We start from the raw sequence: 12,535 nt of genomic DNA, 5'->3' as shown, positions 1-12,535 counted from the left end.
ACTTCTAGTAGCATGCTGGGTACCTCCGCTGTTAATGACTGGAATTAATAACGTGCTGACGCCTATGAGACAGCTATGTTTATGCACCGGCACAGACGTGACAGTCTGCCCTGGACATTGAGTAGTTGTAAAAGTGTCTGCCCTTGCCCAGAAAGGTTTGTGTTTATATGTCACCTATGATGATGGTAATATTCGTTTTAGTCTAAAATGATTCTTTCCAAATGTATTTTTTTGGCCTTTAACATTTTTGGGTCATATGACTTACTGAGATATTAATAATACAGGATTAGTGCAGTGTTTACATTTCTTCCTTGCTATGTATCTGTCTCTCTCTTTCTCTGCTGCTGGCTTTATTCCCCAGCCTCCCACACACACACACACACACACACACACACACACACACACGCACACGCACACGCACACACACACTAAGGGGCATGAGAACAGGGTAAATCCTTGACAACTTCAATGAAACCTCACACAAAGAGTAAAACTCGGGGGGACGAGAGAAATGCAACACCGTACAGTAGCCTGACCTCCTCCAGCTACCATAGACATGTATGCACCAGATACCGGGCGTGGCCGCCTTCCTGCACAAAGCCAGAAATAAAGAGCGAAGCTATTGCTTTCAGCAGCAAGACCCCCGGGTGACCTTCCTCATCGACCCCAGCACGACCCCATAGTGAGGAAGGAGAGAAGCAAAGCGCCCGGTATCACTGCACAGGAGTCGAATGCACATCACAATAGCTATAAAGGAAGGCTGTCATTGTGTGCTCCCAGTAAATCAGCGTGAAGGTGACAGCCCCAGTTCTTGGGCCTGCGTGCCCACCTTAAAGGCCGGCACGCTCATAAGTCAAACTGTTTTCTCCATCTACACTCTCACTATGAGTGTAGCCTCAAGACTTCGGTCATCCACACATTGTTTCTTAAGCATCTCTCCACAGCTGGGCCGGTTTGTCTGTTTCGGGTCAAATAGAGGTTCATGGCTTCAGGGTTCAACTGTACTAGGCTTACACAGAAGAATGTGTCACATCAAGCCTTAATACCAGCTGGGAGTGGAAGCTCGGGGCTACCGAATTGATCATTTCCACTCTAAAACCACCTGAAACGCCTCCCTCCATAAATTTAAAAATACAACAGTCGGTGTTCTCCACAGCTGGGTTTGAAAGCAACATAACAATTGAATTATGTTTTGTTATCACGTTCATTTATGTGCACCTTTCTCGTACACTAGGCAGATCCCCTTCCATCTTAACTCAAGTGTAAACAGTTATCTTTTCTGTTTATGTTCAGATACGTGACAGTTAACCCTGCGAGAGAGCTGCATAACCACCGTATACATCTATGTATCCATCTCTCGTAAGTTTTCTCACGTGTCACGCTGTGTTTCATCCGCAGTCGACCTGGAGCACATGAGGACGGTGAAGGCTGACAAACACCAGCGTTTCTGCCAAGAGAACGGCCTCATCAGTCAGTTTGTATCGGCCAAGACAGGGGACTCGGTTAGTACCAGACGATTCACAATAAAATTGTAAAATGCGGAGTGACTTTGATGAGTCTTACCTTGTCCTATTTTTCTTGTCATCCCTCTCTCCAGGTGTACCTTTGTTTCCAGAGAGTGGCTGCTGAGATTCTTGGTGTGAAGCTAAACAAAGCAGAAATAGAGCAGTCCCAGGTGAGCCATAACGGCATCAAGGTCTCGCTCTAATTTCTATGCAAGCTCCTTTTTTAAAAGGCTTATTTTGAAAATATACACTTTTAGAGAAATCCCCCTGGTCTCATATTTATAATAGAGTTCTGCAGGAATGATTCCTAAAACCTGGAAATCAGTTGGCATTTTTGCACTTACTCCTGCGGTTGGGTTTTCAGTTATTTTCGCGTTTTGTTCTACGATATAAAATGTCAGTGAATAACCCATGTTTGAATTAAAAAACTTTAATGTGTCTTAAAAAAGGCGGCTGCTAACAAGTGTCTAACTGAGACTACAGAGGATGTCGGGGACATTAAACATCATCACGCTGAACGTGAAAACTCATCTACTCACTAGTCCGTCTTTACAGGCGGACTTTAGTTGCAAACTATTCTAACTCTAACTTTACAGCTTGTAGATTGATCAGTTTATGGTAAAATGTATATAATATGTATAAGACGTTTAATGGCTAACGAAAAACACGTCATCCCTGCAGCACTCTGTTGAACAGTAAAAGAGTGAAAGTATCTGGTGTTATTTCCGGGTGTTATGCCTGAACTCAAGGGAGGTCACAGTGAGTGTGTTAGGTCGGCGGAGGTCGACACACACTGTAAAGGACCTTTTGTTGTGTAAACACGAGTTTGTTACGTCTGCCTCCTGTGATGGTCTACCTGCCACTGACACGGCCCGTCTGTAAATAGACCCACATTGACCACATTAGCGCGTGAAGTCGGAGGTTAAAGGACGGCAGTTGTGGGGGTGAGGAGGTTAGGATCAGCTGCCTGATTTATTTGGTTTATCTCCCACCGTTTTGGGCCAAAACAGGGTTTTAGCTTGCCAGCCAGACCAAGGTGCCCAGTGGTGGCAGCTGTAGGATTTACAAGGTCACCTCCCCCAGAGGCATTAATCCTGGGGCTGATATGACCGCTTGGAGCCACACTGGCTGGGTGGTGGTTGATGAGCCGGGGGGCTACAGAGAGGTCAGGACCCTCAGAGAAGGGAGAGCATGTAAGGGAAGGACTGGCCAAATTCTCAAGCCCCTCTCTCATCACCAACACTACTGCTGACTAGCTGAAAATGACCGTCGACTAATGGAGCTGTCCATCTACTTTCTGCTTCCTGCCCTCCCCTGATAGGTCTGTCAATAAAGCAAAGTGGTTTAATCCAGGCTAATCAGGCGGGCTGGATTACATTCACACTTCATGGAAACAGACAAGTTGACAGAAATCACACAACATTCAACCGTGTTCAGTGTTTTTTTAACTTCTGATGGAAAATACAATTGTAACAGTCAGGTATTGACCTCATACCGAATGTTTTCTGGTCGCTGCCATTTAAAATGTAAGAAGATGCTAATCACAGAGCCCCAGGTAACACAATTGAAGGGTTTTTTGTCCCAAAGATCTTTAGTTTAAAATGATATGATACAGAGAAAAGCAGAAAAACCCTCACATGTAGGAAGCCGGACCTCAGGAATGTTTGACATTATTAAAGTAGTTGTAGACTGTTTCAGTTTGGTCTACAGAGATGTATTTTATGTATTCAAACTAATTCTTACAAAGACAATATCGTTTTCTAATGTTGGAGATGTGAAGCGGGGGCTCACGGAGTTTGTCTCATGGGTATAGAGATGAGGCTTTCAGCAGGTCATGGCTCTGGGTCTAGCCGTGAGGCCAGCGAAGCCTCATTATCAGCTGTCAGCTTTAGAGAGTCGAACATGGGGGTCGCAACCCCTGACAGTATTATATCTGCCTGGCAGCCCTTTCCGTCATGGTCCTCTGTCTGTTGGATCAGATAGCGAGGCCTCGGATCACTCACTGACTCCGACAACAGGCTTCGGCAGCTCGTTAATCAGACAGCCAACCAGGGCCTGCTCCTCAACCATGTGGTCTGTTCTTCAGCGCTTATACGGCGAAGAGCCCCGCAGCCTGATGCACCATTCAGATCAGATTTAGGCTAATTTGTAATTGAAGTCCTCAGCATATGTATTCCTAAAACGTACCCGCTGCCCCAAGAGAAGATTTCAATATAGATTTACATCAAAGCTCACAAAGCACAGATTCAAAATGCTCTACGATGTGTAAAGCTAGGTTTATATTGGTAGCATGAAATTAGATAATTGAACAAATGAGGAATTTTTGATGAAAAGATGTTTTTTTCCTTTCAGTGATCAGGCCCAAGATTACATCAGGCACAACTTGACGTCTGTTTAATTATTGTTAACGATCATTTATGTATGGCGAGTAGTGTGGGAAGCTACAAACAATTTACTGTAGTGCCATAGCGAGTAGACCATTAACGTATATCAAGAGACAATTTGCAAAACCTTCTCTGGATTCTGCTCGTCAACAGCGAGTTTTGCAGATTTTACTTCACATGAAACTGATTATTTGGAGGTTTTGGTCTGTTGGTCAGACAAAATCATCACCACTCTTCTTGTTCTATCGACAAAACAATTAAACGAAAGAAAGAAATCAGCAGAATAAACAATTTAAATCATTGTTGGTTACAGCCCTAACTTAGAGTTTCAAGTTGCTTCATTTTTCTCTTAAGTTTAAAGTGAGATTTTGGCTTCAAGACGTTTTGTTTTGTTTTACCTGGCCGTGCTTGCTATCTGTACATGATGTCACGCTTTGCTTTTTGTCTTATTTCTTACATTTCTTGTTCATCTCTCACTTCTCTCAATGCTTTTCTGTTCATTGTCCTCACCATACATGGCTGTGATCTCCATTGTTCTCACTCTTCATGTCCTGCTCATTGTCCTTTGCCTCTTTTTTTTTTGTCCTGTTGCTTCCGCCTCCATCTCTGCACTGCTCTGACGTGTTGAACCTGCTCAGAGGATTGTGAAGGCTGAGCTGGTGGACTACCCGCAGGATGAAGGCCCCATTAGACACGAGAACTCTCAGCAAAGCAAAATATGTTCTGTTCAGTAGTTGGAAGTACGTCTCCACAGCGACACAGATATGTTTCAGCAGATGTAGATGTAGTAGATATATTTCATAGATCCTAGAAAGTAAAACAGTTGCTTTGTAGTTGTAGTCGTGGATGTATTTGGTGCCAGAACCGGATCACGCCTCCTCTGACGTTCTGTTGTGTTATCATAGAGTCGACAGTATTTTGCTGAAGTGTCTCAGGAATGTAAACTGTGTGTTTCGCTGAGTCGGTAGAGAGCGATGTAGTGAGAAAACCCTTAATGATGGTAACACAGATGACTCCAGTTTGACCTCCTGACCTGCTCGGGTGCACAAATCTTCTGAGCAGTGTCTTAAATCATTGCCTGGATTTTGAGCCATGTACAAAGAAATGTTAAAGGAATAGTTCAACATTTTCCAACTTTTTAGATGAGAAGATCAATGACTCTCATGTCTGTGGAGCTTCAGCTGGTTAACTTAGTTTAGCTTAGCATGAAGACTTCCTGGAGTTTGCCTCTCAACTTGATGGTAGTCACTGCGCCTGGTCAGCAACTTTATAGTTTAATTTTTTGGTATAGGTTAAACAAACAAGATGTAACATGTTAATCAGCTTTTGGGCCCTTTCACACCTACGTAGATCGCTTGGTCTGGACTTTCAGACTTTTTTAGTTTGATCCGAACATACCCCAACCCCTGGACCACATTTCGGAAGAAACAGCGGAACCTCAGTCCAATGAAAACAGGTGGTCTTGGTCCAGATCAAACTGAACCATGGTTCGGTACATGTTTAGTGTACAAACGTTTTTTTTGGACGATTCAGACTTTTCAACCAATTACAGGAAATTCTGGCAGGTTATTGTCAGAAACCCGAAATAGGAAAAACAACGCAAAGTGAGCCATTTTGAGCCACTTTCATGAGACCAACCGTTTAATTGAAAGAGTTTTAATAAAGATATCATTAAAGTGGCAGCTAAATTAATCTCTTCATCGACCTACAAATCAATAGAAAGTATAGGGAGACACGGCTCAGGTAGGTGACGATGACAGGGCGCGGGTTTGTCATTAACAGGTCTTTAGTGTGCTCACATAACTGCAATGTGAAACCAAAACTAACCTGAAAAAACACTTCCAGGTGCGAAAAGGCTATTTTAGGTGCTGGTAGGCAGTTTAATAGCGCCATGCTAGCTGTTTCCCTCTGCTTCCAGTCTTTATGCTTAGCTAAGCTAACCTGCTGCTGACTGTAGCTTCGTTTCTACCGTTCAGACATGAGAGAGGTGCAGAGCTTCTCATCTAACTGCAAGAAAGCAAAGATATGTGTGAACTATTGCTTTGCCACAGTAAATAGCGAACAGCTAATCTAATTTCTAGTATATTTTGTATATATTTTATTAAAGTTTAGCAATTAAGATTCATGACTGTTTGTGTTGTCGTGGCAGCTCTTTAATTGTGTGTGTTTCTTCGTCTCTCCATCTCCTCAGCGTGTGGTGAAGGCAGACATTGTGAACTACAGTCAGGACACCGTGGCCCGGACAGTCAACCCCCCTCGCAGCTCCATGTGTGTGTTGCAGTGACCCCCTACAACACACACACACACACACACACACACACACACACACACACACACACTCTTACAGATGTAAAGTCGTCTTCAGTCAGTATTCCTCTTCCAGGGTTTTCGGGGTGGCTGGATTAAGCGTGTTCAGAGTGTGTGTTCTCTGTATTCCTGTGTGTCAGTCGTTCGGGTGAGATGAAGAACAGACTGTGTGGTTTTCGAGGCCTTGGCCTGTAGTTTGGATATTGAGCAGGACCGATTTCTTGGGTGGTTCACCAAAAAGGAAACGGGACCTCCGCTTGTTCAAGTTTACACGCAGCTATCATTTTATTTCTGTGACTCATCTTTAAAAAGAATTTACGCGATTACTGGATTTGTGTGTTAGTGTGAAGCCGGTTGTTTAAAGGAGAAAGTAGTTACTGATTACTTCTGTGATCAGGTACTCTGGTAATTGAAAATATTTTTATATACGAGTATATTTTCCTCTGCCATCTGTTTTAATTATTAGATATGCTTCAGTATATTTCTAAAGATAACAATATCAACATCTGTCAGATCTCTTTCCTTATGACCATAAAATGGATTCAGTGTAAGGACATACACAGGGAGGTGAAACCAAATGCTCTCTCATACATTTCTTTTTGATATTCTTGTATGTCTGTGGTGCTGCTCAGATGAGGGGAAATAGGCGTTAACATGCTGTAGTGGACTGAAATGAATCTGTTTTCAATTTGCCAATTAGGGGCTTGCAGTAGCAGTGCTGTGACGTGAACTGTGTTATTTTACATAGAAATATTTCAACTCTACATTAAAAAAATCAACATTTATATTTTATAGTCTTTATTCCTCAGATTATATTTGAACAGTTTACATCTCTTACATAGTATATCCGTTCTCCAGATGTTACTTTTAGAGTCTGAATGTGCATTTAGCTTTATATTTTCACACTACGTGACATTCCCAGGTTTGTCCTGTTAGGGGACGGTTCAGATGCTGTGTTGATAAAGTCTTGATAGATGAATCTGACTCAGGAAAGGGAGTACCCGACTGTCGAGCTGAGCACGAGCTGAGCTGAATGATGCACGACATTTTAGTAGAGGTCTCGACATAGCCTTATTCAACTGTCCGTTATAGAACAGAAGTTTGCTTCGAAGAATGGCTATGAGGCATGAGATGCTTCGTAGGATCTTCGTTTTGACCACATTTTAATAGCCTGTTCGACAGTATGTGTATTGTTAGAAACAGCAGAGATATTGTACGTTTTACCAGTTTTGTCAAAGTAGTTTCTGGCATGATGGGTTTTAATGTGGCGTCCACCGACCGAACATATCTGCCATACGTGTAAAATATGTGTTTGTACAATAAGCGCAACACCTGCTCCATTTCAAAGCTCCTTTCATGTAAACAAAATGTATGCTTTAATAAAAAAAAATCAAGAATGTACAGTTTAAAGTGAATGTTGAGTTGATGTTATACAGCGACAGTTCTGTGTTTATAATTAAAGTGTTACATGTAAAAACACATGATTTGTGTCATGCATCTGTGAATACACACTCATAATACAAACGGTTCTGTATTAATGCATTTCTTCCGTAGGTCTTTAAAAATCTTAAAGGGCAACGAAATGAACCAACTCAAAAAGTTCTGCTGTATCAAAGGCAGATCGATGTGATCGGTATGTGAACTGTTCGAATACCCGATCCGCAGAAGGGTTGGGAGCCAGGAACGAGCTCCAGCTACAACTCCCTCTCTCCTCTGCTGTCATCCTGTTGATGCCAACTGAAGCTGGAGCAGAAATCCACTTCATTTCTTTTACGTAATGTTGCAGAGAAGAGAGAGGGAAAAAGAGAGAACTGGAGTCTCTGGTGAGTCCTGAGTGCAGTGAGGGTTTGACCTGAGTTCAACAAACAAATGGTAAAATACAACACTGCAATTCTGCTTCGCTGGTGGTGAACACACCAGTGAACAACCTATTGTTACTAGAAAATGTGGTCACCATCCATTCAGGTTTTCCATCAGACTTTAACACATTGCTTGGTTTTACTATGAAGCATTTATTAAATTGCAGTCTGTGTGTATTAAAATGTAATCTGCTGAATCCTTCACAAACCCTGAATTGGCACATGATGTTAGTTTGGGTGTGATAGTAGATCAGAGCTCTCTGAACGTGTTCAGGCCTTCTCATTTCTCAGCCTCTGTCAGCTTGTTACAACGTTTTGTTTCATTGTAATTTTTCACTCCGTGTGTCGAACACAAACCAATCAGGACCGGCCCCGGAGGTGCTCGTATGAGCGCCAGATGATGGGAACTGGGCTCTAGCTGATGAGGGCATTACAGATTAAGGATCCATGTGTTGAAATTTAAGCATAAGGACTGAAACTTGACCACCCCAGAGATCTCCCTCTATACAGACCAACCTAAGACTCTGGTAGCTAATGAGCCACCTGGTCTTTGTTCAGTAAATCTTCTCTGAAACAGCCCCTAAATCCACTCCGGACAGATGATACAAACGGCTTTATAAATGGTTGTAAGCCGTATTAATTAATCACTTAAATAGTCCGGCCTTTTGTTGCTGTCACACAACTGTAAGAGGGGTTTGGGTTTAGCCTTTTTTTTTTTGCTGAGTCAATGTCACAGAAACCGCCGGTGTATTTAGGAGGATTAAGTGCATTTGAAACCACAGAGACAAACAAAGCAAAGGCTGTATCTTTACAGGGAATGTCTTGCATTTTATCTTCTCTCAGGTGTTGTTGTCTGTCTGCTGCAGAGCCACGACAAACAACACTGAAACTTAATGGAGAGCGAGACGGCCCAGCTGGGGTCATTCCTGCACACGTGCATTGTTTCGCTTGACTGGACGTCTTAGGAATTGTCTCTGCTGAGTTTTTGTCAAGAGCTGTCACCGACGCTGACAGGCGAGACTTGCCCTTGGCTTTGCTGCTGTTTAGACAGGTGTTTTTGCAAAGAAAACAACGGCAGCCCCGTTTGCAGCTTAGACGCTCAACAACACTGCAGACAGGAGGGAAAGAATATCACGGCGTGGATAATGCCTGAGAGGGGCGAGGCTTCTGACAGATTGGCAAAAGTCAAGGGTGATTTGCGTCAAAATGAATTTGTCTCCTTGTTTCCTCAGCGTGAATCATTTTGTGTGTGTTCGTCGGTTTTGGTGTTTGCTCGCTCTCCACTTTGGGTACACAGACCAGCGAAGATTCAGGAGCAAACAGACAAACTGTGCGATGTATTTGTTCATATTTTAGTTAAACCGCTGTGACATTAAACTTGAGTCTCCACTTTGTAGTCTCAGAATAAGTTTTGGTCGGTGATGAAACCAAAACACTTCTTCCCTCCGAAGCTTTCAGCCTGCGTTCACTTGAATTCAGTTGGTAGTTCTGCTTTTCGAGTATTTCTTTCTGGTCTTGCTCCCTCGTCTGTGTTTCTCATTGCTGAAACGCTGTGATGACAGTCTGAAAAACCCACACACGACAAGCTGGTAAGAGGGCCATAGTTGTGGGTTGTGCTTTTTTTTTTTCTTGTGTGGGCAGAACGTGGGCCAACACCCTCGTGATTACCCACTCACCCTCTTCCGTTTTCCACCTGTGCAGAGTGCCAGACCCACAGCGTTGAGGGAGTAGGCAGGACTGAGTCAACCCCTCTGATGAGCTCCAGTCCCCCCCGGTCCCCACACTGGCTCCTATTCTCTGTTACAGCGCACTGGGCCAGCCGGCAGCAAGAGGAGTGACAGGCAAGGGAAGGCGAGGCGAGGCCGGGCCTACGCTGGGCCAGGAGCGGAGCCAGCGGTGCTCAGTTCCCAGGGTACTTCAGAGGATCTCTCTCCTCTGTTGTCTCTGGGTGTCCCTAAGTGTGTGTGTTGGTAGATTGCGATCTGAGAACTCGTCTCGTTTGCAGCTTGTGTCGACCGTCCTGCTAGGTGCCGTGCGTCTGCTCCTGCTGAAAGGCTCATGATTTATTTTAGGGGCAAGGATGTGGGCATTCAGAGGGGTCATATTTATAGTCCGCTGGTCTGGTGAGAAGACCTGCCAGCAAAAGCACAGATTCTGAAAAAGAGGCACGGGGACAGAAAACTGAAAAGTCTTTCTCTCTTTGGAGGCCACGGATGAATGCTATTTTCAGTGGGCTGTAATGAATAGCACTTAAAACTGAATAGCTCTTGTATCATATTTTAGACACAGAGGAAGCAGCAACAAAGACTCTTTGTAGGACAATCACCAAAACACAAACAATCAGGTGGTGTTGAGATAAGACTGAAAAATCTATGAGGAGGTTAAGTTTTCACCCGTCTATTACGCAAAAACTACTGAACAGATTTCCATGAAACTTGGATGGAGGACGTGTCTCGGCCAAGAACAGACCCCGTTAATTTTTGTTGCAGATCCAAATAAAGGGACGGATCGACAAACACTGTGAGACGGGGCTTTTTTCTCCGGAAACATTCTGGTGTTTCCCCTCATGAAGATTTTCTGCTTTTCTTAGTTTTATCTGAGACGTTTAAAACGCAAAGATATTCTGTTTACTATCTTGTATCTTAATGAATTTAAACTTGCCAACTCATTACTACAATTACTACATTTTCTTGAAAATTTTACAGACAAAAAAATGTATAATTGTCACATTGATTAGTCATGTAAACAATCATGAGGTGCAGCTTGAGCTTGGAACACACTGATCAATAGTTGCTCAGGACTTTCTGACATATTTTCTTATTATAACTGCGAAGGTTTTCTTCATCTGCCGTCCTCCGTGCAGCAGCAAGCTGCAGACTCTTCAGAGGTACTTTTATTTAAGCCTACAGGTGCTGAGAATTTGATACTCGATGACAGATTTCTGGCCGGTTATTCTCTGTGTCACAGTAGTTACGACCCTTCCTCTTTGCCTGCAGTGTTTCATCTGCATGAAGCTACTTTACCTACAACAGTCACGCAATCGCTAATAGAATAATGAAAGTGTTTGCATTTCATTTTAATGCTTTGTGATCTGTGATGTCACTTTTATTTTGCAGTGTTGCGGCTCGTGTGTTTCCCCGGCAGACACACCACATTGTGTTCACATCTTAACGTGTACACAGAGGCCGTCTCTCAAGGAGCAGATGATAAATGAACTTGGCCTTTTCAGAGCTGATAACTGAGACCTCCTCTGACTTGCAGGCCTGTGTAGCTCATGTGTTTGATAAAGGATCTGACACAATGATATCATCTCATTAAAACGACAACCAGGATCCAACACTTACCCTCGTCTCAGCACCTGAATTCAGCCTGTGCCACCCTCCAACAAAGAGACGGTTAACTGGGTGGGGCCAGCGTTGGGTGTCACTACTTACGGCATCTGTTGGAAGATAAATAAAAGAGTTTATAAGCGCAGTGAAAAAATAGTCAGGGAGGCAGATTACAAGGCCATTACTCAACTCTGCTTCCCTCTGTCTCCTCTGCTTTGTGATTCCTCCCTCATTGTTCCCCAAAATACTTTGGATACAAAACCTGATACGAGAGCCATTCAGTGTTTTAAGTGCTATTCATTACAGCCCCACTGAAAATAGCATTTATCCATGAGATGACACTTTGAGGCTTTTCAAAAGACTACTTATGAGATGCTGCGGCGCTTTGAGACACTGAAGAGTGTGAATATAGATGTAGACGTTCCACTGTGGCATTTCTTGAGGTGGGAAAGTATGGCTCTGAGATTAAGTAAGTGCCCCTGTGGAGAAGAGCCGTTCAGGGCCAAAATGAATTGAGCATTATTGCTAATTACAGAGAGGCATATCCCTTCTGGATTCGTGAAAGTATGCTAATTCCACGTTGATCTTTACCCCAAATTATGTCCCATTTAACGTGCGACAGAGTGGAACTTTCACTCCGTGTTCGACTGGAAAATTCATTCAGTGCGGAGCCTCAAAAATGAGTCCGGCCTCAGTGGCCTCTGGAGGAACAATGGAGAGTGAAGATGGCATGTCCCACAGTACGAGTCCGTGTTTATTGACATCCATGAGTGACAGCTTCAGGTGTTCATTTCTCACCAGGGACGACCGCTCAGAAAGAAAAATTCTGCTGAAATGTGTTGAAAATATGTCGTCCCTCCGTCCTGTCTCTTTACAAAGAACAAAAGCTACAGGAGTATGAATTGTTCCACCAGGTGTCTTTGGACATGGCGTGCGCTGTGATGTCCACATATCATCAGTGAACCTCCACAATGTCAACTTCTCAGGAATCGAGAAAAACGACTTTTATTCTTCGCTCGACGGCGATTCATTTCTCATGTTGTCCGAAGGGATTAGAAAAGGGATTTTTTTAACGGGCCGAGAGGTTGAAAAAGTGTTCTTGGTCCGAAAAAGAACAATAAATGAAACGCTACATTTATCTGAAGTGAAGA

The 12,535-nt window shown here is 43.4% G+C and overlaps 1 protein-coding gene and 1 long non-coding RNA gene across 4 annotated transcripts in view; one reads left to right on the top strand and one right to left on the bottom strand.

The window, feature by feature from the left end:
- Window positions 1-7,597, top strand: part of rab28 (RAB28, member RAS oncogene family) — a 31,868-nt gene extending 24,271 nt beyond the window's left edge. Inside the window, exons 5-8 of one of the 2 annotated variants that reach the window (XM_084353880.1) lie at window positions 1,399-1,502; window positions 1,598-1,675; window positions 4,528-4,629; window positions 6,081-6,221. In XM_084353880.1, coding sequence (XP_084210006.1) covers window positions 1,399-1,502; window positions 1,598-1,675; window positions 4,528-4,623 — 278 coding nt within the window. In that variant the 3' untranslated portion in view covers window positions 4,624-4,629; window positions 6,081-6,221. Of the gene's footprint in view, window positions 1-1,398; window positions 1,503-1,597; window positions 1,676-4,527; window positions 4,630-6,080 lie in introns of both variants that reach the window. The other variant, XM_084353881.1, reaches the window with a different exon arrangement.
- Window positions 7,598-7,777: 180 nt separating this feature from the next.
- The window catches only part of LOC311257920, a 111,738-nt gene continuing 106,980 nt past the window's right edge, over window positions 7,778-12,535 (bottom strand). For both annotated transcript variants that reach the window (XR_014622680.1, XR_014622681.1), the window contains 2 exons: window positions 11,400-11,494; window positions 7,778-7,963 (listed from right to left, as the gene is read on the bottom strand). This is a non-coding gene — a long non-coding RNA (uncharacterized lncRNA). The remainder of the gene's footprint in view (window positions 7,964-11,399; window positions 11,495-12,535) is intronic.

This window comes from Pagrus pagrus, assembly GCF_965226575.1.
Source record: "Pagrus pagrus genome assembly, chromosome: 5".
Taxonomy (NCBI): Eukaryota; Metazoa; Chordata; class Actinopteri; order Spariformes; family Sparidae; genus Pagrus; species Pagrus pagrus.
Note: the sequence above shows the minus strand (reverse complement) of the source record. Positions and strands in the feature narration are given on the sequence as shown.